This window comes from Colias croceus, chromosome 18 (genome assembly GCF_905220415.1).
Source record: "Colias croceus chromosome 18, ilColCroc2.1".
Classification (NCBI taxonomy): Eukaryota; Metazoa; Arthropoda; class Insecta; order Lepidoptera; family Pieridae; genus Colias; species Colias croceus.
The window spans coordinates 2,813,108-2,836,799 of NC_059554.1; the positions used below are offsets into that span (position 1 = coordinate 2,813,108).

A 23,692-nucleotide genomic window follows, 5' to 3' on the forward strand; every position below is an offset into this window, starting at 1 on the left:
ATCTATCTACTATCTATATAATATCGTAAGTTGTCATAAGACCGTCTTTATTAATTTTGATGATCAACAAAATACAAAATGTGGTCACTGGCAATGAGAGGTGTGAAACGTGTCCATCTAGAAACAAGATCACGGGTTTTTTAATCTCCTCTTTTATCAAAAAATTGTTGAACGCGTTTGCAATGTACTCGAAAAAGAGTTCACATGTCATCCAGCCGTTTTCTGACCGTCCGATCATCCATGTTTTTGGATACTTCTGCAAGATATTAGCTGGAATTCTCTTGTATGGAAAGATAGCCAATTTGGGCATTAATTTTTCATCAGCTGATGCCCCAATTGAAAGAGTCAAATTTTCTTTTTCATCGTTGCCTGATCGACAGTAAACGCTTTTTTGCCCTTTTCTTGCCAGAACAGCTTGACCTTTGGGGCATAAAAAAATGCTGACTCGTCGCAATTAAATAGTCGAGATGGGTCTAGTAATATATCTAGGCAATCCATTTTTTCTAAGTATGTATGGACAGTGTTCAACCAATCACGTATCGCCGTACGCCTCCGTGGCACCTACTCTGGCGTTAGTGAGGGCCTGGCTCATTCGCATTGAGATAGTTGGGTTCTTTTTCAGGAATCTTTCATACCAGTCTCGTCCGGGAATGCCGTCTTTGAACGGATTTGCTCTATTTAATTCCCGGACGAGCTTCCCTACCGATAGAAGCAGCTGTTCCTTCGATACTGGGAACCCAATATCTGCCATATGGAGGACCCATTTCACTATTAATTCTTCTTCATCTTTTGTGAGAACTGTTGCATGTCCAGCAGGATTGGTATGCTTATTCTTCAATTTATCTAGTAACGTTTGATATGGAACTTTATACAGCTTGGAAGCTTTATAGGCAGTTAATTCACCGCTTCTAGTTTTGAGCAAAGCATTTTGCAACTCTTCATCTGTATATTTCTTGTACACCTTTGCCATATTGCATGTTTCTGAAATGAAACGATAATTTTAAGAAGTATCCTGTAATATTATCTTATATTAACTAAAAAGTTTTTTAGCAAGTGGGTAACGTACATAATTTTAAACCGCTCTTTTAAAGTAAATCCCATGTCAAAAACTGCCCTAGCCAGTACAAAGTGTAAACAGATTACAGAATAAGCGAAATGCCCATAACGCCCAAATAGTTTATCCTATATTAAGACCATTTTCATTGAGAAGTAATTAAAAACAAACACATTTCAGGATATTCGTTTCCTTAGGTCTCCTGACTAAAAAAAATACTATGCTCCATGATCTAGCAGTGCACGTGCCTGGTCTCGTGTAAGTACCTAGATCTGCAGAAGTGTCAATACCTACTTACAATTCCCGGCATCTAACTTTAGTGCTGACCGATTAGGTCAAAAGCCACTACTCTTTTCCCTACGTTCTGCGCATCCCCTCTCCTAATCGGTCAGCGCTAAAGTTAGATGCCGGGAGTTATACTTAAGTTAATACCTGCTCAAAATAAAAACAAACAAACTTAATTTAGCACCCACGAATTTACCAGCAACGCCCAATAACTGTGTAGGTTATTTCGTGTTAGTCGATTTTACATATTTGCGAACTTATTAACTGCAAATCATTATCAGAAAATATAAATACACTAATGAGAACCTTATACACCAAACAACTTTAACTTACTAAAAATACAAAGCAAAAAAAAAAGCGTTTTTGCATAAATGTTCAGTGAGACGAATTTGCCTCGAACGTCCAAGTTAAGGGAAACTTCAATGTCATATTGTAATAAATCTGTTCACAAAATTATATACCGAATTTCCCCTTGACGAACAATTAACTATTCTACTATTTAATTTTTAGGTTAGTTTTATTATAAAACGTTTATCTGAACAACAAACGAGTTATAAACTAATCAGTAAAATACTGCTAATTCGGGAATAACACGAAGTAGCCTACTAAGGAATAATAATCTGCTGGCTAATTCGGCAGTCGAAATTTCGCTAATTTTAGGAAATCTATGCTATTAAACTACCCGAACTTGATATAAGATCAATAGCAACAAAATACAGAACAGAATTAACTTAATATCTTCATAAATAGACTAACCTGTATCTTGAAGCGGTCTTATAAAGTTTCGTGTACGACCTTACGCTCTCAGTAAGCACGCGCGGCTATCACAGCTGTTTGAGGCCGACTGACGTTTCGTGTGTTTTGTTGCGTTCCGTTTTGCCGTGAAAAATTAGGTATTTTATTTTTTTGGTAGGGTAATGTATAGAACACACAATAAAGTTTAGTTTTAAAATATCGTGTCAGAATTTCTTATTTTAGAATCGAAAAGCAAAACACACGAAATACCCCACTAGCCCAAAGTAACCCGCCTTTACGTTAAAACTTATAAATTTGTTACCTTCAGTATTTTTAGTGGCTGTAAGAAATGACTTTCCTCTACCTCTCTCCTGGGTCTGATGACGAGTTGCCTTACTGTCGTCTCGGACTCCGTTGTACTTCCAGTCGCCACGTCCACGGCCGTGAAGTCTCCAGTCGCCAGTCCTGTGTCACAGTATTACAATATCTATAATATTGTAATACTGTGCCTGTGTCGTGCCTGCTGAGTGCTCCTACACTGGGATTTTTTGTGCCCGAGGCGTCCACACCCAAAACACAAGAAGATTGAAGAGTCAAGGGATTTCCGTTTTTCCTCTTCTCCAAGGAGGCTGTTTTTTACAAAGTCCATTTTCAATTCCTCCACAGTTTCCAAAGCCGTGATAATGCCTTCAAAAGATTTCGGCATGGGTAGGAGTAAATAGTTAACCTTTTCTTCCTCCGAGAGCTCACTGCCAGCATCCCCGAGTTGTGTAGCTTTTCCATGTTAATAAAATGTTCCATTAAAGGTTTCCGTTCAATTTCATATCGGACAACTCTCTTCTTATAAATAATTAAGATCGTGTACCTTTCTTCTTAATGCTGTCTTCGATGCTTTTAATCATTTGATAAGTAGATCTGTCCTTCAAGTATTCGAGATGACCGGTTGCCGCTATTATGTTGTGTTGCCTGGGCTTTAGCTTCCAATTGCAATTGCTTGTTATCCGTAGATTTACCTACTGAAATCCTCCATTTCGATCGCCTCTATTGCTCCATTATCCCGCAGGATACTTTTCAATCGAAACTCCCATGCGTTGTAATTGTATCCCGCGAAAGGGACAATTTGATATTTTTCTTTAGACATTTTCTGTCCTTTAACACATATTCATTCATTATAAAACCATTGGCCGTACCTACTGAGCCCATAACCCTGTTAAGGATTACGGGGATAATTAAAGATACAAACTTTGAACATTGAAACGTGCTTTTTATTTATCACAAAACAACAACATGGAGAACGTATAACAGAAACCTCGGCCACGTGTAAGTATTTTTTTTTTTTGGATATACAATAGATACGGCAACACTGAATGGCGACGTATTTTCGTAAACAACATTTTCGAAGTTTCGAATAATACGTTACTTACTGATGGTAGGTACTGGTGTTAGATGGTATGGTTGTAATATTTTTACACAGTTTAATGACATAAACAGGCACTTAACGTCGGGTTTTGTCCAAAATCTTTATAAACTATCGGTACGCCCACTTCACACAGCTGCTTGTGACACGACGACTGGCTTGGGTAGTTGGGTACGCCGAATTCGGCGACTCGGCGCAGCGCGGCGTAGTAGTACCTATATTTTGCCGCATTTTTCAAGTACGCTAGCGCGGCGGTACCTAGACGTAGCGCGCGCGCGGAGACATTTTTTTTTTTAATGAAAAGACGCGGGGAAAATTAGATGTAAATTATTATTATTCAAAGTAGAATATTGGAGGCTTACGAGTGCTTCCTATCCTCTAAAGACAACTCTACCTCAGATAAGACTTGAAACTTATACTGTGTAGGTACATCCTAGAAATTCGACGTAAACAGGCGCGTGTCAATTTTAATGAAAATTGTTTTCACCCATTTCTTTTTATAGGGTAGTTTGAGAATATAATGATGTCGCCTATATTTTGAAACGTTCCAGTTATAATTTGCTTAATTTTTTTTTGTTGTGTTTAAATTTAATATAAAGCATCAAATAATTTTTGTCTTTTTTATATGTATGTCTTTGTTTAACAATATTAGTTTGTGTATTATTGGATTTTAGATACTAATTCGCACATCCGGAGAAATAACGTCACAACTGCATTTTTTTTAAAAATGAGTTTTTTGTCAAAAACGTTTCCTTTTATGGTTTAGTATTCGGGGAATTAATGTCGTAATTTTAATTTTAATATTCTCCACGAGAGGTCGCTTATGACGTCGCGGTTTTGACATGTTATTGGCCCTTTCTGGCGGCACGATGTCTTATTAGTCAGTTGCGTCCGGCCATCTGAGCGGAGTAAATGTGCTTGGAGCTGCGTTGTCACATAAGGTAATTATGACATTTACTAAATAAGCTTTTGGTGGATAATTGTCACAACTGTATTTTTCTAAACAATTGTGACAAAAGCGCTCTCGATTTATTGATTAGTTATTTGATTCTAGTGGCTAAATATGTCATAACTGTACGGTATAAAACAATTATGACAATAACGCACCAAACTATTGGATATTCAGCTATGTGGGTTAATTTAATAATGTTATTTTATGTACAGTTGTGACAAAACCGTCCCAAAATTGGATGTTCAGCTATATAACGATGTGAGGTATTACAGTTATACATACTACTTTTCAATACGTGTTATATAATTACATAATTTCGTTTTACAATACTTTTAAAGGTGAGAGTACTCGCAGCGGGGATTTTTCGCCTGATAGTGACAGTGATGAATATCGGCCTACTAAATCTTCAAGCTCTAGTTCCTCTAGAAGTTCAAGTTCTGATTCTTCTTCATCTAGCGAATATTCAGAAGTAGGATCTACTGCAAACCCTGTCAATAGACCTTCTGTAGAATAAGTTGCAATTTCTGAAACTGTAAATAGTACAAGTGAGGAGGAAACCCCAAACAATCTTCGAAAAGAAACGACTTTGACACAGAAAAAAGGTAAAATAGATAGTGTTTACGACCTACCGTCACTTTATTTTATATTTTTGTTCACGCGAATTGTAATATGCATTGTCATTGTGTCATCTTAGCGTCTGAGTATTGAACACATCTAATATTAAAATTTGTGTTGTAATTAATATAATACCTGTGCTAAAGAAAGTAATGTGTACTTATATTATTGCTCATTGTGTATTGTGTCATCTTAACGTTTGTCGAAGGAATTAAATTCAAAGCGATACATAAAATGGGAGTTTTTATTCATGGTCCTTCGAGCCGGATATAAGATATAATATAAAACGATACTGGAGAATACTGGCTTTGGAGTTACGACAATATCGAAGTAATAATTATTGGTGGATTACGACTAATAATACGTGACATCGAGTTGGGTGTTCTATCATCGGGTTTCGTGTCTTCACATCTGCACCTGGAGGTTATTTTGTGTATAAGTGCTGTGAGTGAGTAAATAAGTGGACAAACCGTGAGTACATTCGAGATAATATCGTAATAATTGGACTTTAATTGTATTGGGACTTTAAGTGTAAATCGTATATAAAACTTGCTAATTGCTATTACAAAATAATTGATTTGTACTTTAAAGATTGATGTAATGTAAACTTGTTATATATAGTTCAAGGTTACGTGTTTATATAGCTGAATCTTAAAACAATTATCTAAGTATAGTTAAATAACTATAAGTACTTACATATGTATTATAATCTGTGAATAAGTAATTGTCACTTTATGAACATTGAATTTATAAATCTATTTCGGATTTTCTATAGTAAATATATTTGATTTATAAGATTACATATTTCAAATAGGTATTTCACGTTGAGATTTTTATAAAGTTTTTTATATATTAATTTTGTTTATTGTAAAAGATGGAATCTTATATTAAAGTGCAAAACAATATATATGATCGAATTACAAAAGCTAGATCTAATTTTAAGAAATCGCCTAAAGAACGTTTAGCGAATGATGCGTATTTATCGACAAGATTGGATGCGCTTGAGGAACTTTGGTCTCAGTTTTTGCAAACTCACACGCAAATTATTCAAGTTTCGGAAAGTGATAAATTGAACGCTACTACTTATGTCAAAGCTGATACATATGGCAATTGCGAAGAACAATATATCGATTATAAGTATGAGTTGCGGGAAGATCGAGCTAATTTAACTGTTAAATCATCCACTGTACATCATGCGCCAGATGGCAGCACGACATCTACAGATTCGAATCAACAAGGTTTTAAATTACCAAAGATTGCTATCCCACATTTCTCCGGGAAATATGCAGAATGGACGAGCTTTCGAGACCTGTTTTTGTCACTGGTACATAGTAACCCTACATTGGATGATGTTCAACGCTTACATTATTTAAAATGTCAACTCACTGGAGAAGCGGAACAGTTCTTGCGACACATACCAATAACTGCAGAAAATTATAAGTTATGTTGGAAACAGCTTGAGGATCGGTACAGCAACAAAAAGTATCTTGCCAATTGTATCTTAAAGAAATTTATGAATCAAAAAACTGTAACAACTGAATCAGCTACAGCGTTACGCGAAATTTTAGATACTACTAATGAATGTATGTTTGCACTTAAAAATTTGTCAATAGATGTAAGTACTTGGGACACTATTGTTATTTATGTTGTAAGTCTAAAATTAGATTCCGAGTCCCGTAAGCAATGGGAACTGCAAAGTAGTAAAAATTGTAATTTATTACCAACATATAAAGAATTTATAGAATTTTTAGAAATCCGTTCACGTTCATTAGAATTTATTGATCCTAAGGTAGCTAACACGTTCGCGGACAGTAACGAACACAGGCGTCTATACAGCTAAAAGTGTTACGACAGTACGTCTGTCGACGTATCAGTTTTTACTTGCATAAAATCAGTACGCCACACGCCGTGCGATTTTTCATACTATCATAAAGAACGGCATGTTGTACTGTCTTGACAGGTATAATTACGACTTTTGTACTGTCACTGTATTATTTACAAAAATTCGTCAAAGGAAGGTACTTCCACGCACACATTCATATTTTTATACCCCTCTCCCGCGAACACTACGCCCGTGGGCGCCATGTTTGCATATGGTTATTCGAGTACTGCGCCGCTGCGGTGATCCCGCGTGTCGCTGCATGTTTTCGCGCGCAATTGTTATTTAGAAAGTGAGTATTTTGTTTCCAACGTAATTTAATTGTTTTACTCATACTGGATATACTAATTCAAGTCTAGTTGCTTTTGTAAACAACATATTTATGTTGTGAACACGATTTTGTTTAACTAAATTTGTAACGAATATTTTTGCAGATGGCGTCTCGAGACTCGTTCGAAAAAGAACAAAAACGTCTTCAAGACCTGTTTGATGCAGCGTCTACCCCTGAATCGAGTCAAGACCCATTTGGGTGACTATGAATCTGATGCTGAGTGCTTACGACGTTTACGCCTATATCCGTTCTGTCATATCATATGGTTTTTTAACCATGTGTTGTTACACTACGCCCCTGGGCAATGTATGAAAAAAAGTAGTGTCTCATTAGCTTCAACCTGTAAGATTGCACTGTCCGCGAACGTGCTAAACAAAATAGTCAACAATATAGAAGTAATGTTACTCCGAAAGCGTTTCATATTTCAAATTTAAAATGTATTTATTGTTCTGATGATCATCATTTGCGAAATTGTAAAAGTTTTTCAAGAGAAATAACTGATACTCGACGGAATTTTGTCCAATCACAAAATCTTTGTTTTAATTGTCTTGGTGCAGGTCACAATGTGTATTCGTGTCGCCAGTCTTCCAGGTGTCGTATTTGCAAGAAGAAACATCATTCTTTACTACATCCCAAAAATGTATCGCTTCCGTCGGAGCCTCCAATGCGTGAGGCAGAACCAGATGCTAAGGAAGCAACAGCATCTACATCAACACAAGTAAAAAATATTAATAATATCAGAGCCTGCTTTTCACGTTTCAGTGGACAAGTTTTACTTGCCACCGCATTAGTTAATGCCAGGTCACACACAGGCTCATTGATCACGTTAAGATGTCTCATTGATCAAGGATCACAGGCTTCATTTTTGACTGAAGCCGCTGTTCAACTTCTTGGGCTAAGAAAGATTCCACACAAAAGCTCCATTATTGGTTTGGGTAGTGACCACTCAAGTTCTGTTGCCTCTAAAGCGAGGATAGAAATTGAGATTGAATCACGCCATTGCAACTTTAAAATTTGCGTCCAAGCTTTTGTGCTCAATAAGCTCACCTCAGTACTTCCGGAAAGGAATGCTGTTGTTAATCTTAGTCCTGAAGTATCTAAATTAGTTTTAGCAGATCCTTTCTTTGCAACACCAAACAAAATTGACATGCTCCTTGGAGCAGATGTTTATGGTCAGATTTTGCTTGAAGGTCTGATCAAGAATTCACCCAGTGCATTAATCGCGCAAAATACACAGCTGGGTTGGATTCTATCGGGTCCAATTCAATCCAGATCGAGCTCCAGCACTATTTGGTGCAATCATATTCATCAAAATGATGAATACGAACTTATGAAGAAGTTTTGGGAGCTTGAATCGGATCAATTTGCCTCTGATAAATCACTTCTTACGGAGGAAGAAATTAAATGTGAGAATATATACTCATCAACTACTAGGAGAGATAGTTCAGGACGCTATATAGTACATTTACCATTTCGAACCGATGATCCAAATTGCAAATATGGTAATTCAAAGGCTATTGCAATAAAACAATTTAATCGGCTTGAGAATCGTTTATTAAAAAATCCTAAGCTTAAGGCTGAGTATGCTGCTGTCATAGAAGAATATAAAAATTTAGGTCACGTGGAAACTGTGCCATCACATGAAGAAGATTTGGCTGATGCTGTATACTTACCTCACCATGCAGTGATCCGAGAGGATAAGGATACAACTAAAGTCCGAGTTGTCTTCAACGCTTCTTGTTCAGGAACCAATGGAATCACATTGAATGACGAACTTATGGTAGGCCCATCACTACAACCTGACTTACGTCACATTATAATGCGTTGGCGTCAATATCCAATTTGTCTTGTCGCTGACATTATAAAAATGTATAGACAGGTGAAAATATCTGAATTACATACAAATTTTCAACGTTTTGTGTGGCGTGAAGATCCAGATCAAAGACTGCAGCATCTGCGCCTCTTACGAGTTACTTTTGGTACGGCTTCAGCACCTTATCTCGCTGTGAAATCATTACAGCAAGTTGCACACGACGATGGGGTGAAGTATCCGCTGGCTGCTGAAAGGGTACTTCGTGAATTTTACATGGACGATTTTATGTCGGGTTGTTTTTCTGTGGAAGAAGGCAAGCAAATTTATAAGGAAATAACACAACTTCTACAAGGAGGTGGATTTGTCTTGCAAAAATGGAGCAGTAATAGCGAAGAAATACTTAAAGAAATTAACGAAGATGTTGAAGATCAAGCAGAAAACCTGAAACTAAAAATAGATGAAATCATGAAAATTTTAGGACTTACCTGGAACAGAAGAACCGATGAATTTGAATACGTAGTAAAACTTCCACAACTCTCTCCTTCTGTAATAAAAAGAAAAGTTATTTCAGAAATTTCTCGATTATTTGATCCTGTTGGTTGGCTTGCGCCAGTAATAATTTCAGCCAAAGTTTTTATACAGAAATTATGGCTCTCGGGAATTGAGTGGGATGATGAACTTCCTCCACAATTACTGAAGGACTGGCTCAAGTGTAGAAGTGAATTAGATACACTTACCAAATTTAGTATCCCACGCTGGATCAACATCAATAATGATGATAAAGTTCGCGAATTGCATGGCTTCTGCGATGCTTCAAATGTTGCATTTGCGGCAGTTGTGTACTTGCGAGTAGTTAATTCCAATGGGGAAATTAATGTTGCATTAATTGCTTCCAAAACAAAGGTAGCGCCCATTAAACAAGTTTCGATTCCGAGATTGGAACTTTGTGGAGCTGTACTACTCACAAGACTGCTACTTGAAGTGTCTCAAGTCATGGGTATGGAGAAATCTTCTATTCATGCGTGGACTGACTCACAAATTGTGCTCGCTTGGCTTCAAGGACAACCTAGTCGTTGGAAAACCTTTGTCGCCAACCGTGTGTCGGAGATTATTACTTCGTTGGAACCGCAGCAATGGCAACACGTATCTACCAAGGATAATCCTGCAGATTGTGCATCGCGTGGCAGTACGCAATGGGATGTTCAACTCTGGAAGGAAGGGCCAAAGTGGCTGCAAGAAAAGGATATAAATTTTACAAGAGGTCAAATAGAAGATACACATTTAGAAGAAAGAAAAATGAAAATTTGTTTAATTATCTAATACTCACAGTGATGAAGCAGATCCCGAAGAAGAAATATACTCACGCTTTTCATCTTTGAGAAGACTACTCCGCGTTACTGCACTCTGTAAAAGACTAATTAAAAGAATGAGAAAAATGGAAGTAGAGGATCAGAAGGATTGGATAACAAGTTTTGAAATAAGAGAAAGTTTAAAAATATGCGTTAAAAGATGCCAAGAAAAACATTTCGGTGAAGAGCTTGCAGATTTAAGAAATAAAAAAGAAATAAATAAAAAAAGTAAACTTACCTCACTCAATCCAATAGTTGACGAAGACGGTATCCTACGAGTAGGTGGCAGACTGCAGCAGGCAATCCTTAGTGATGAGAGAAAACATCCTATCATTCTTCCTCGTAAATCACAGTTTACAACTTTGATTATTGCGGATGCTCATGAGAGAACATTTCACGGCGGTCCCCAATTGATGCAAAATTATTTGCAATCTAAATACTGGATAATAGGTGCGAAGGATTTAATACGGCTGTGTGTTCGAAAATGTGTTCGTTGTGTACGATATGCCGCTCGCATAAGACACCAGTTGATGGGACAACTACCGGTTGAAAGATCTACTGCTTGTCGACCTTTCTTGAGGAGTGGAGTAGATTATGCAGGACCTATTAATATAAGAACCTCTAAAGGCAGAGGTAATCGGTCATTCAAGGGATATATTTGCTTATTCATTTGTATGGCCACACGCGCTATCCATCTCGAAGCAGTAAGTGACCTTACGGCTCAGGGATTTCTAGCAGCGTTTAAGCGTTTTATAGCACGCCGTGGTCATTGCGCTGAAGTATGGAGCGATAATGGGACAAATTTTGTGGGTGCAGCACGAGAACTCAAATCTTTATATGCTCATGAGAGGTCCAGTATAGTGAAGAAAATTGCAGATCAACTGGCTACAAATGGGACTGAATGGCATTTTATCCCTCCCCATTCCCCAAATTTTGGAGGACTATGGGAGGCAGGGGTAAAATCGACAAAACATCATTTAAGGCGCATTGTTGGGAATTCAACTTTGACATTTGAAGAAATGACAACATTACTTTGTCAAATAGAATCTTGTCTGAATTCTCGGCCTATTTCTAAAATTACTGAGAATCCAGACAATCCAATCCCACTGACACCAGGGCACTTTTTGGTGGGAGAACCTCTGGTTTTACCCCCTGATGTCAATTACGAAACATCTAATATCACAAATCTCAGACGGTGGCAAATGACTCAAAAAATGACACAAGATTTTTGGCGTCGTTGGTCAAATGAATATTTGACTCAGTTTTACCATCGTTATAAATGGAATAATATTTTTCCTGAACCTAAGATTGGAGATTTAGTATTAGTAGTAGAGGATGATCTTCCACCTGGAAGATGGTTATATGGTATTATAGTTGAAAAACATCCCGGATTGGACGGAATTACGCGAGTTGTCAGTTTAAAATGTAAAAACAATGTAATTAAACGTCTTGTTTCTAAATTGTGTTTTTTGCCAGTTACTAACTAATGTTGATTTTTTTCTGTTGTCTGTCTTAAGCCTCATACTTTGTTCTTTATACAAACTAATACGAATATTAGTAATTTCTTACTAGTTATGTATGTGGTAATATTTTATTTTGTATTTTTGTTTTTGATGTTAAATTCGCTAAGATGTTCGTTAGTATTTACGTTTTGTATGGTATAGTAGTATTAAGGAAAATTGTGAAAATTTGTCCTTGGTGGGCTGTATGTTTACGACCTACCGTCACTTTATTTTATATTTTTGTTCACGCGAATTGTAATATGCATTGTCATTGTGTCATCTTAGCGTCTGAGTATTGAACACATCTAATATTAAAATTTGTGTTGTAATTAATATAATACCTGTGCTAAAGAAAGTAATGTGTACTTATATTATTGCTCATTGTGTATTGTGTCATCTTAACGTTTGTCGAAGGAATTAAATTCAAAGCGATACATAAAATGGGAGTTTTTATTCAGATAGCGAAACAACTTAGAGTCTCGGGCAAAGAATATGTTTCAGTAAAAATTGACAAAATTATGAGAGCTAAAATAATAGGTTCGGCATGTACGGCTTCTTGTAGGCTCTCGTGTTCATTTAAAACATCGGAGTTTCGACCTACACTGGTTTTTAATGTGGCCAAACCTACAGCATTTCAGGCACTGGATTGTTGGCAGTCTATAAGCTCTACTGTTAAGGATGATTTGTAAAGGAAGACCTTTTCAGACAGCTTCTGCCCTAGGAATGTTCAGAATGAATGAATGAATTCAGTGCTCACCGTCGTACGATGTTTTCTATTTAACCTACGTGCTTTTATGATATACCCAAAGCCCGCAGGGATTTCCAAATTGGCAACAAATTCCTGCATAGAAATGTCAATGGGCACTCCTCTTGCAATGCCCTTCCATGAATAATTGTATAAGGGGATAATTGTGCTCAGGTTGTGCTGGGCCAATATTGGATGACCAATAAACACATTGGCATCTTCACCACTTAAAATTCGATACAAACCCTATTGCGGCTGATTTTCTTAATGCAATCTGCAAATATTTTTGATGCCATTTCTTACAAGTAGTTGACCGATTTTGATGGCCCGGATCGAGGTGCCTGATGTGGGGTCTATCTTACTGCAATGTACAATGTAAGGTCCAGTCAGTTACAGCATACTGTCGAAAAGGGCCTTCTAGAAGGGATGTTTATAAACGGTATCTATGGAAATAGAGTTAGGGCAGTCGCTTAGAGAAGATTTCTTTGTCTTGCTTCTAATATCATCACCAACATCCTGGTCAAGATGACGTTTTGCCCTTGGACGGGGCACATCATCACTCATAGTCTCAGGAGGGGGAGGGGATCAGGTGGATCAGGAGGTGATACCTCCACGATTTAAATAATATCTACTAGTAATTAAAACAAACTTCGCGTAAACTGTCACGAACACAAAAATATCAGGTTTGATAGACTTACACCACCACCGTTATTTCAAATTAATTAAAATGTTACAATAAAGATGTTTTTTCTCTGTAGAAGTAATATTTTTTTCATACCTACCTACTAAATTTGACATAATAGATTTAGTATACTTTGAATTCCAGGGCCATAATGTCATAAATGTAGTACCATCCTAAAAAAAAGTAAAATAAGTCTTATCTAGTTATTTCAACCTGCCTGAAAATGCTATATATTCGAAGTTGAATATATTCACCAACATAATCAATTAAATAATTTTTCTTATGAATAAACTGGGTCCATGAATAACAAAGCAAACTTTTAAATCTCTGCCCTGTAAAAAGTGGTTTATGACATTTATGACGTTATTTCTCCGGATGTGCGAATTAGTGTTTTATTATGTTTGTGATTATCTATATAATTCATCATTGTTTTATTGGCATGCTGTTTAATTATTTAGAATCCAGGAAAAAGATAGGGAGAATATTAGAGTTCATTTTATAAATTTATAAAGAATAGAAAAAAATTTGATCACGAGGCGGGACTCGAACCCGCATCCTTTCGCGCCATTCCGGGGCGGATGCCTCACCAACTTAGCCACTCGTGACCCGCCCGAGCGATCGAATTTATTCTATTCTTTCAGTTTTATGTGTCTGAAGGGACACACCGCGAACAGAGTTCATTTTATTAAATTATTTTGATAAATTGAGAAGCTTTGCGCTAAATTTAAACGGTCAGAGTTAAGAAAATGGTGGTGTTTTCATTCTTTTGTAAGATGATATCGACAAAATTAAATGTAAAGATAACATTTAAACATTTACATCACAAACAAATCTAATCAAAATAGCATTTTGTTATATGTATAATGTATACATATATTCTGTCAATAGATGTAAGCATAATTTATAGAGGTATATTAAAGTAGGTATGGTAAATTATATTGAAATTTTGTCTATTTCTATTATGTGATGAATAAAACCAAAAATTAAGTAATGTCTCTTGTTTTATTTAGAAAAACATCTCATGCTTGTCATAAATACATTTTACAAACCTTATAATTAAACACTTTGAAATAAATTAAAATATAGCTACTTTATGCTTGACAAAGTTATAACATAGGTACTAGCTTTTCGCCCGCGTATTCAAAGGAAAACCCGCATAGTTTCTGTTTCCGTGGGATTTCCGGGATGAAACCTATCCTATGTGTTGATCCAAGTTACACTCTATATGTGTGCTAAATTTCATTATAATCGGTTCAGTAGTTTATGCGTGAAAACCATACATACATACATAGATAGAAACCTTTCCTCTTTATAGGTAATATTAGTATAGAAGTATAGACATGACAATTTTTGTAAATAATCCAAAAAATTGATTCAATCATTTGGGAACATAAAATTGATATAGGTTCTAAGTACTAAATTTTGTAAAATTTAGTACTTAGAACCTATATATAAGTCTAACATAATTCAAATGTGCATGTGGAAAGAAGTTTTTGAAGTTATCAAAGAATATTAAACATTTATCACAAATACTAGCTTTCCACCCGCGGCATCACCCGCGCAGTCAAAGAAAAACCCGCATAGTTCCCGTTCCCGTGGGATTTCCGGGTTAAAATCTATCCCATGTCCTTTCTCGGGTATCAAAATATCTCTATACCAAATTTCATGCAAATTGGTTCAGTAGTCAAGACGTGATTGAGTAACAGACAGACAGAGTTACTTTCGCATTTATAATATTAATAGTATGGATTAACCAAACACTACAAGTGTTTGGTTCAAAATAATTTTCTGGAATTAAAATAATATTTCATTTAGGTCTTAATCATATTACTACATCACTATAGTCACATTTAATTTATTTAAAATGTTCGTACACTGCCCGCTCCATATCTAATTTCCTTCTCAAACTGTTCTGCTTTAAGTGTACCATCTATGCTCACACAGTTTTCATTAAACACACTGTATGCAGATACTTCACCTCTTTTCTTAGGCTTTGTACTGGTATTCAGACAAATACCAATCAGAACTGATATAACAAAGAAAACTGCTCCAAATTGCAGTTTCAAGAAGTAAATGAATAGTGTCAACCAGATAATTGCATATATCGTCCATTTGATCATACAATAGCGCCATGACTCTTGGTTCTCTTCAATAGATTCTACTTCACTCACTTCAGACGTTAAATCCACTGATTCTTCTAATAATGCTTTTGTGTATGTTATTGGGGAATCGTCTTCATCGTCATCTTCCAACTGTAATTATGAATAACAGGTTATACTTACCTATATATCTGCGTATACAAAATAATTTCTAAATAAAATTATAAACCAGATAATGAGATACAAAAATATAGGGATAAGAGATACTTTACCAAAACAACTTCTTCTTCATGTCTTTCTTCAACTTTTGCCATACTAGGAACTAAAAAATTAATAAACTTCTCTTTAGAATTTTCCAATTTTTGCTTTATATTATCAACAAATTGTTGGCGTCGCCTTAACGCTCTATATTGTTTCAGTTTCGCCTCCATTAGATTTCTATTCGAGAATCTCCCTTTAAATAAAATATGTGTTTTCACTATTAAATTATATGAATTAACAGCCTGGATATTTTATATTTTAGCCAATATTACATGTGTTAATTAGGCGAAAAACAATGATTATCCTGTGTTAGTTATAAAGAGATATTAATCATGCAATATCATGGTTGGTACAATAAATTTTCATGTGAAATTTTTACCTTTACTAATTTAATTTATTATGGTATCCTAACGAATAATTTTTTATACAAATAAATAATTATTCTAATTAACTAGGTATATCCTTAGATAATGGAATATTAAAATACTTCAATATATCACACACATTACTGAAAATTTATAAACACGAACAGCTGCTGCCGTTTGCAAAACGTAAACACAATGACGTCAGATTGGTCAAACGACAGTTGACACTGACAAGACATCACATTAGGCACAGATTGCCTATATCAGAGATACAGATTATACTTTTATTCAACGTAATTTGTAAATCAATGGTCAACACGGTCAATCCTAATATTGCAGAAATTTTTATAACAATCCGAACTTCTTTTTTAAATCTACAAACATTAATTATTTAGTTCAGTTTGAATATGTATAATTTTGTGACTAGCAATTATTATTGAGTCAGCTGCCTGCAGTCTGGCAATCAAAATGATGGCGCGAAAATGCGATCAATAATTCGCTATCGCAGTATGTTTTGTTATAGAACTTAATTTCAATGGAAATTTACTAGACAAAAATATAAATGGAACACCAATCAGATATGGGGGCTTACGGAGAAAGCCCTAATGTACAAAATAGTGGTAATTATATTACAATTATTCCAGTCGATTACTCTCGACGTGGATATCCCATTCAAGCCGAATATCAGTACAAGTAAGTGATATTATATTTAATGAAAACATTAATTAATTATTGTGCTTTGCATACATTTCATCTTATTATTTAAGTAACACTTAGGTATCTTAAAAATACATTTGTTTTGAATCATGAAACCCTAAAAGTTTATTCAAGAATGAAGACGAGAACTGCGGCTATTTTAATTTTTAATTCATTCATTTAGCTTTTTGCCCTGTTTTTGTCCCGATTGATCTGGAATAAAAAAAATATGGCTTGAGCTTTCGTAACAATAAAATTTATAAGGAAAATAAAAATATTTACAAGGTTTGTTTGGAAAAAACTAAAAAATAGATCATTATTAATTCAAATAGTTTCAAAATTTCCAGCGAATTCCGATCACGGGAGGAATACTATTCAGTGCAAAGTCAGAAACTACAAGCAGAAGTAAATGCCCACTTATACTCAGTCTCCCAGAGGTTACCCCACTTATCCTATAGTCCTTTAGGCCGGCATAATGAGTGGGACAAACATGATAACCATAAGCCACTTCCCGATTCGAAGGAGAGCAATAGTTCTGACTCACTGGAGAAAAGTGTTATGGGTAAGTTTTTTAGTGAATTTCGGAAGAAAGAAATAGGTAAAGTTAAAACACAAAAAAAAAAATTGTTGTTGCTTGGATTTAATTAATCGCTAACTAGCGATAAGAATTTATAATACACAAGCTTTCCGCCCGCGGCATCGCCCGCGCAGTCAAAGAAAAACCCGCATAGTTCCCGTTCCCGTGGGATTTCCGGGATAAAAACTATCCTATGTCCTTTCTCGGGTATCAAAATATCTCTATACCAAATTTCATGCAAATTGGTTCAGTAGTTAGGGCGTGATTGAGTAACAGACAGATAGTTACTTTCGCATTTATAATATTATTATGGATTGTTTAATTCTGTTGATATTTAAAAGATAATTGTATTATTGGGCTTCCACTCGAAAGATTAGATCCAACATTTTACAAATGGATTTTTTATAGTTACGAAGTTTTTCACGCGCGATTGTCAAAATGATTTTTGTTCGTTTATTCGAACAGGGTAGAGAAAACGTGCTTTGATTTTACTGTGATTTTAATGAAACGATGCGGGTAGTTGAAAATTAATAATCTGAAGATGTCTAGTTTTAACACACACATTGTTTTACGCTGTGTAGTAAAATATATTTATTCACTATACTTCCTTTCCAGGATCAAACCTAAGTAGTTGTTCAAATCAAACAGGATCAAGTAGCATAGCTGCTGGGTCCTTTAGTACCACAGAACCCATCACAAGTGGGGGCAGTTCATCTAGTGCGATATCACCACCACTACCAGGTGAGGTATTTTAGGGATTAAAAGAAAGAGCCTGTGTGCCGAGCACACGTGTCAGAAGTGAAACTTCTTTGGTAAGATTCAAAGACACCAAAATCATTACCTTTCCATGACGTGACGGTATTGCCATGACGCCACCTTGAAATTTTACTCTCAAGTCTCAACGCGAAAGAACGCAAAATAAAATAACTTGTGATATCCATGAGTTCTGGCTTGAATGTTCTGTGAGAAACTAAAAATTATCAAATTTAAAGCAGTGTAGGACAAACGAATAGGGAAAATTTTAAATAATAGCTATAAATAGTTTACTACACACACTTAAATATATATAGTCGATAGAAAACGTGTACCTATAGTTACCGTTTAACAGCTTTTACTATCAAAATCAAAATATATTTCAGTGAGAAATTGATCCAACAATTTATTCGCAGGATCATCAGGTAGTACTGCATCATCGTCGACGGGTACCTCAAACCCAGTAACATGCGTGTATCTAATGTCACGAGTGGCTGTAATGGTGGAGATGAGTTCAGAAGAAGTGCCATCTTGTGTGACAACAGCTAGGTTTCTCAGCGCTGTACTTTCCGCTGAGGAGTTGGGGTTAAATACACCCAGTGTAAGGAATCTCGCTGCTAATGTGTTCGCGTTGTGGATGTGCAGTCCTTTGTTAGGTATGTTGGTTATGAAATGCCTGAAATAAATATGGCAGATCGTAATGAATTCCTTAATTATATATTGTATTAATCCTTCTTGATATCTGGAAAATTTTAAACGTGTTTAAAACTTTTATATTTTCGTTTTTTACCAATCAAATGCTTTATAAATATAATTAATTATGAATTCGATCACGAGGCGGGATTCGATCGTAACATTTCACGGGTGGCAAGGTCGTCCCGGAATAGCGATGCCCCGGAAGGAAGCGGGTTCGAAACCCAACTCGTGATCAAATTTTTTCTTTAAAAAATGTGTTCTTTTTAAACATTTGTATTATTATTCCAGAAATCCAATTAAAGCCCCACCATTGCCCTTGGAAGATATGGGCTGGTTGGCAGAAGTTGGTCCAACGGTACGGCCACGCGTCTGAGTCCCGGCGATCTAGAGACCAACCAGCACTGAGGCTGCAGAGGAATGTGTTCTTTCCGAAGCATTTGGAAGAGGGAATAAAGTGAGTATAAATCGATTAGTTTGCTGTTAGATGATAAATCTATTTTTTATGTTTTTTTTTTGTCTCTAAAATTATTATCATCAATGATCCTTAATTATTATTGAAGTGAAACTTCTTATGCGCGTTGAGAGTAAAATTTCACGGTCGCGTCATGGCAATACCGTCTTTCATGGAGGTAAGGCGACGATTTTGGTATCTTTGAATTTAGTCAAAGCAGTTTCACTTCTGACATGTGTGCTTGGCACACACGCTCTTTTATTCATTTTAAGGATGATTTACGCTTCACTATGTCGCGACCGGGCCGTACCAGCCAGACGTGCCAGTCCGGGGCTCGATCAAACTTTATTGTATAAGTACTTCTTGTAAGTCATTTATACCTGACCGTGGCTCGAACAGGGCATGGCGTTGAAATGTGTATGGATATTGTTCCATTTGTTTCTCGGACGGGGCACGGTCCGTCTCCGGTTTTTATGCTTTACTAGCTGAACTCTGCGGTTACAGTGCTCCAATTATGTTGGTCTTAGCGAGATGATATAATATAGCCTATAGCCTTCCGCGATAAATGGGCTATCTAACACCGAAAGAATTTTTCAAATCGGACCAGTAGTTCCCGAGATTAGCGCGTTCAAACAAACAAACTCTTCAGCTTTATAATATTAAGTATAGATTTTATTATGTTCAGGGATTCCCGTATCCAAGAGTTGTTATACGAAGAAGCCCGTCATAACGTGGTCACAGGGCGGTATCCCTTAGAGAGCGCACAGGCCCTGATGCTGGGCGGTCTTCAAGCGCGCATACAACTTGGACCCTATGACCCACATCGACATACCGCTAAGTTCTTTAGGTGAGCTGCTTTTGGTACTTACACACAATATTCATACATAACATTGAGTAAATATATTCAGATTTTGTCGTATGTGATGGAAAAACACTCACATTTTAATCATTGGATGACCACGAAGTTTGTAGAATAAATTTCGTTCACTAAATTGGACCAAAAATATCATGGCATCATTAATGTTATCCCAGTTCATCGATATGTTGTTGAATCTGCTATTCGATTGAATGAATAGCGCGTTCATTGTATGCCAACATTCAATTACATGATTAGGCCACTTGTCACTTAACGTCCAACTAATTAGCGGAATCTACCGAGATGACGGCGACAGATGTTTCCTTAATTATGTATTACGTAATTATTAACAGGGAAAACCAAGACAAATATCTACCGAAACACGCGCGGTCCGGTCGTTGGGCGCGTCTATTGCCCGCCGGTCGTAAGGGAAGTCCAGAAGCCAAGTTGTTGGAACAGGCTCAACGACCACCAGCAGCTCCGCCACGGAAACTGAGGCATAAATACTTGGCACATACTAGAACACTGCCTACGTATGGGTAAGAAACTATACATTACCCATAAATTGTCATTTCAAACATTATTCATACATTATCCGCACACTGTCCACGCTATCCATTATCTGCACACTTTCCGATGTCCACGCTATCTATACATTATGCGCACACTGTCCACGCTATCTCTGCATTATGCGCACACTGTCCACGTGATCTGTACATTATGCGCACACTGTCCACGCTAGCCATTATCTGCACACTGTCCAGTGTCCACGCTATCTATGCATTATGCGCACACTGTCCACGCTATCTGTACATTATGCGCACACTGTCCACGCTAGCCATTATCTGCACCCTGTCCAGTGTCCACGCTATCTATGTATTATGCACACACTGTCCACGCTATCTGTACATTATGCGCACACTGTCCACGCTAGCCATTATCTGCACACTGTCCAGTGTCCACGCTATCTATGCATTATGCACACACTGTCCACGCTATCTGTACATTATGCGCACACTGTCCACGCTAGCCATTATCTGCACACTGTCCAGTGTCCACGCTATCTATACATTATGCGCACACTGTCCACGCTATCTGTACATTATGCGCACACTGTCCACGCTAGCCATTGTCTGCACACTGTCCAGTGTCCACGCTATCTATACATTATGCGCACACTGTCCACGCTATCTGTACATTATGCGCACACTGTCCACGCTAGCAATTATCTGCACACTGTCCAGTGTCCACGCTATCTATACATTATGCGCACATTGTCCACGCTATCCATTATCCGCACACTGTCCACGCTATCCGTACATTATCCGTACACTGTTAACGCTAACAATTATATGAAAATAAACCTTCTGTCCAAATAATAGAAGTCATTTTCCAGCGCTGCATTCTTCCAAGGTCAAATAGAACAGCCAGTACGAAGTCTAACCAGCTTATTAACCCACGAAGATATACCAGTTCTGGTCGCTGTTAATTCCAATGGAGTTTATGTTATTGACGACACTGAAAGTGTGAGTATTAGAATAAACAGAATTCTATAGAAAATGTTATACATTTTTGAAGTGAAATTTCTTTAGACTTGTTGAGAATAAAATTTCAAGCCTCAAGATCGGGCCATGACAATATAGTCATGTAGTAAGGCGACGATTTTGATAACTTTGAATCTTGCCAAAGAAGTTTCACTTCTGACACGTGTGCTTGGCACACGCTCTTTTTTTAATTTAGACGGTAGAAACATTCTAGTGGTCAATATTTTTTCTTTTCTCAATGCGGCCGAGTGATAATTTAAAACCTGGATTAAATCTTAACTCATAGCATGTGTCTAGATTAATCAATGTGTCATGTGTGTGTGTTTTATTTTTGTCTTCCTGTAATTTGCGGTAAAATTGCTTCACAAGTTAGCGTACCTTGAAAGTGGAATATGGAAGTATATATACACTTACATATTTAGGTAAGCCAAAGTGAGCATGAGCATGGGCATGGGCATGAGCATGGCATGGGCATGAGCATGGGCATGGGCATGAGCATGAGCATGGGCATAAGCATGGGCATGGCATGAGCATGGGCATAAGCATGGGCATGGCATGAGCATGGGCATAAGCATGGGCATGGCATGAGCATGGGCATAAGCATGGGCATGGCATGAGCATGGGCATAAGCATGGTCATGGACTTGAGCATAAGCATGGGCATGGACATGAGCATGAGCGTGAACATGAGCATGAATGAAAATTTAATCCTAAATATTGTAAAACAACAATATTTCATATTAATTTTATTTCTTTAGGTACCATATTTTTTGATAAAAATTTGATATTTCATTAAATAATTTTCTTTTATAGACGGTATTACTGGGTCTGCTATATGAGGAGCTATCCTGGGATATCGGTCTACCATCAGACGACAATGAAGACTGTCTCCCATGCTTGTTCCTGCAGTTCATGGTGGTGGAAAATGGTCTGCGGGTATCTAAGATATTACAGGTATGTATATAGGAAGGTTCATTAAAATGTGTCAAAAGATACCTTTATAATAGTTTTCTTTTGCTATAATACTAAAATTTATGGGAAAGGTATTTTCTTCTTAATGTTTTTTTTTGCTTAATAATATTTTTTTTCTTATCCTGAATCCTTTGCATAATGCACATTTTATTCTGAAGATTTTTATCAAAACCAAGCAGTACTTTATCATATTTTTTTGAAACTGAAGTTAATGTATGTAATTAGAAATATTTATTTTGTAGGTGTTCTCAAAACAAGCGGTAATGATGGACACACTTATAGAGCATTTCGCGGGAGAATACAGAAAGCGACTGGGTCAAGAGACACCCAGTGATCACGCTAATTATGACTATCATTCTGGTAAGTAATGCTAAGAAAATTATTTAAGTATTACCAGATTATTTATTACGACAAAGACAAAGAACAATGGCCGCTTCTATGAGAAGTATCAAGATAAAGCAAGCACCTTAATAATGAAACAATTATTCTGTTTATTTAAAATTTGAAGCAGAATAAGACTAATTGGAAAAAGAAAAAAAAATTCAAAAGTTATCTGCATCTTTATGCGTTAAATATCAACATGTAATCTTTTTTATTGTATTAACATAATGAATAGTAACATAATAAATTAACATATTAACACACAAAGTGTATTTCTTATATTTCCAGACTCAGGCAGCATATCCCTACCCCCCCTCTCCCGCCCGGACTCCCCCCAACGTCGTCTAGCGAACAAACTCTCCCGACTAGCGCTCGCAACGCACGACGGGCGCGGCAACCTGCTGGGGGGCGCGGGCGACTGGTCCACGGGGATACACCACCCCCAGCCATCTTGGATCCTACCCAAACATTAAATTATTTGAGACGAACGTTGTTTTATTTACTATTTTCCGAAATGTTGATACAAACAGAGCAAAATAAAAAAAATAAAAATCACAGATTAAATAGATACTACATATAAAATGGCTCAACATCTAGCGAATAAACTCTCGACTCGCGCTCGCAACGCACGACGGTCGCAGCAACCTGTTGGGGGGTGCGGGTGACTGGTCCACGGTGATACA

At 36.7% G+C, this 23,692-nt stretch overlaps 4 protein-coding genes across 6 annotated transcripts; 3 read left to right on the forward strand and 1 right to left on the reverse strand.

Annotated features, from left to right (window-relative positions):
• The first annotated feature begins 458 nt into the window (after window positions 1-458).
• Window positions 459-7,129, forward strand: LOC123699993. The gene is made up of 2 exons (XM_045647073.1): window positions 459-4,432; window positions 4,782-7,129. Exon 2 carries the CDS (start codon window positions 5,933-5,935, stop codon window positions 6,896-6,898), a length of 966 nt encoding a protein of 321 aa, XP_045503029.1. The 5' UTR covers window positions 459-4,432; window positions 4,782-5,932; the 3' UTR covers window positions 6,899-7,129.
• Window positions 7,130-7,932: 803 nt separating this feature from the next.
• Window positions 7,933-10,401, forward strand: LOC123699892. Its single transcript, XM_045646940.1, has one exon. The coding sequence runs from the start codon at window positions 7,933-7,935 to the stop codon at window positions 10,399-10,401; it is 2,469 nt and encodes an 822-aa protein (XP_045502896.1).
• Window positions 10,402-15,153: 4,752 nt separating this feature from the next.
• On the reverse strand, window positions 15,154-16,278 carry LOC123699643. Of its 2 annotated transcripts, none has more exons than XM_045646639.1 (3): window positions 16,224-16,278; window positions 15,731-15,912; window positions 15,154-15,611 (listed from the first exon to the last, which is right to left on the reverse strand). In XM_045646639.1, the coding sequence occupies exons 2-3, from the start codon at window positions 15,887-15,889 to the stop codon at window positions 15,219-15,221; spliced, it is 552 nt and encodes a 183-aa protein (XP_045502595.1). In that variant the 5' UTR covers window positions 15,890-15,912; window positions 16,224-16,278; the 3' UTR covers window positions 15,154-15,218. The 2 variants fall into 2 exon arrangements, with proteins under 2 accessions (XP_045502595.1, XP_045502593.1); XM_045646637.1 differs by having other exon boundaries at window positions 16,099-16,272.
• Window positions 16,279-16,579: 301 nt separating this feature from the next.
• Window positions 16,580-23,643, forward strand: LOC123699675 (FERM domain-containing protein 8). Of its 2 annotated transcripts, none has more exons than XM_045646680.1 (11): window positions 16,580-16,777; window positions 17,113-17,342; window positions 17,973-18,098; window positions 18,527-18,766; window positions 19,095-19,260; window positions 19,943-20,104; window positions 20,467-20,652; window positions 21,510-21,639; window positions 22,470-22,610; window positions 22,871-22,988; window positions 23,298-23,643. In XM_045646680.1, exons 1-11 carry the CDS (start codon window positions 16,647-16,649, stop codon window positions 23,480-23,482), a joined length of 1,815 nt encoding a protein of 604 aa, XP_045502636.1. In that variant the 5' UTR covers window positions 16,580-16,646; the 3' UTR covers window positions 23,483-23,643. The 2 variants fall into 2 exon arrangements, with proteins under 2 accessions (XP_045502636.1, XP_045502637.1); XM_045646681.1 differs by having other exon boundaries at window positions 17,128-17,342.
• Window positions 23,644-23,692: the final 49 nt, after the last annotated feature.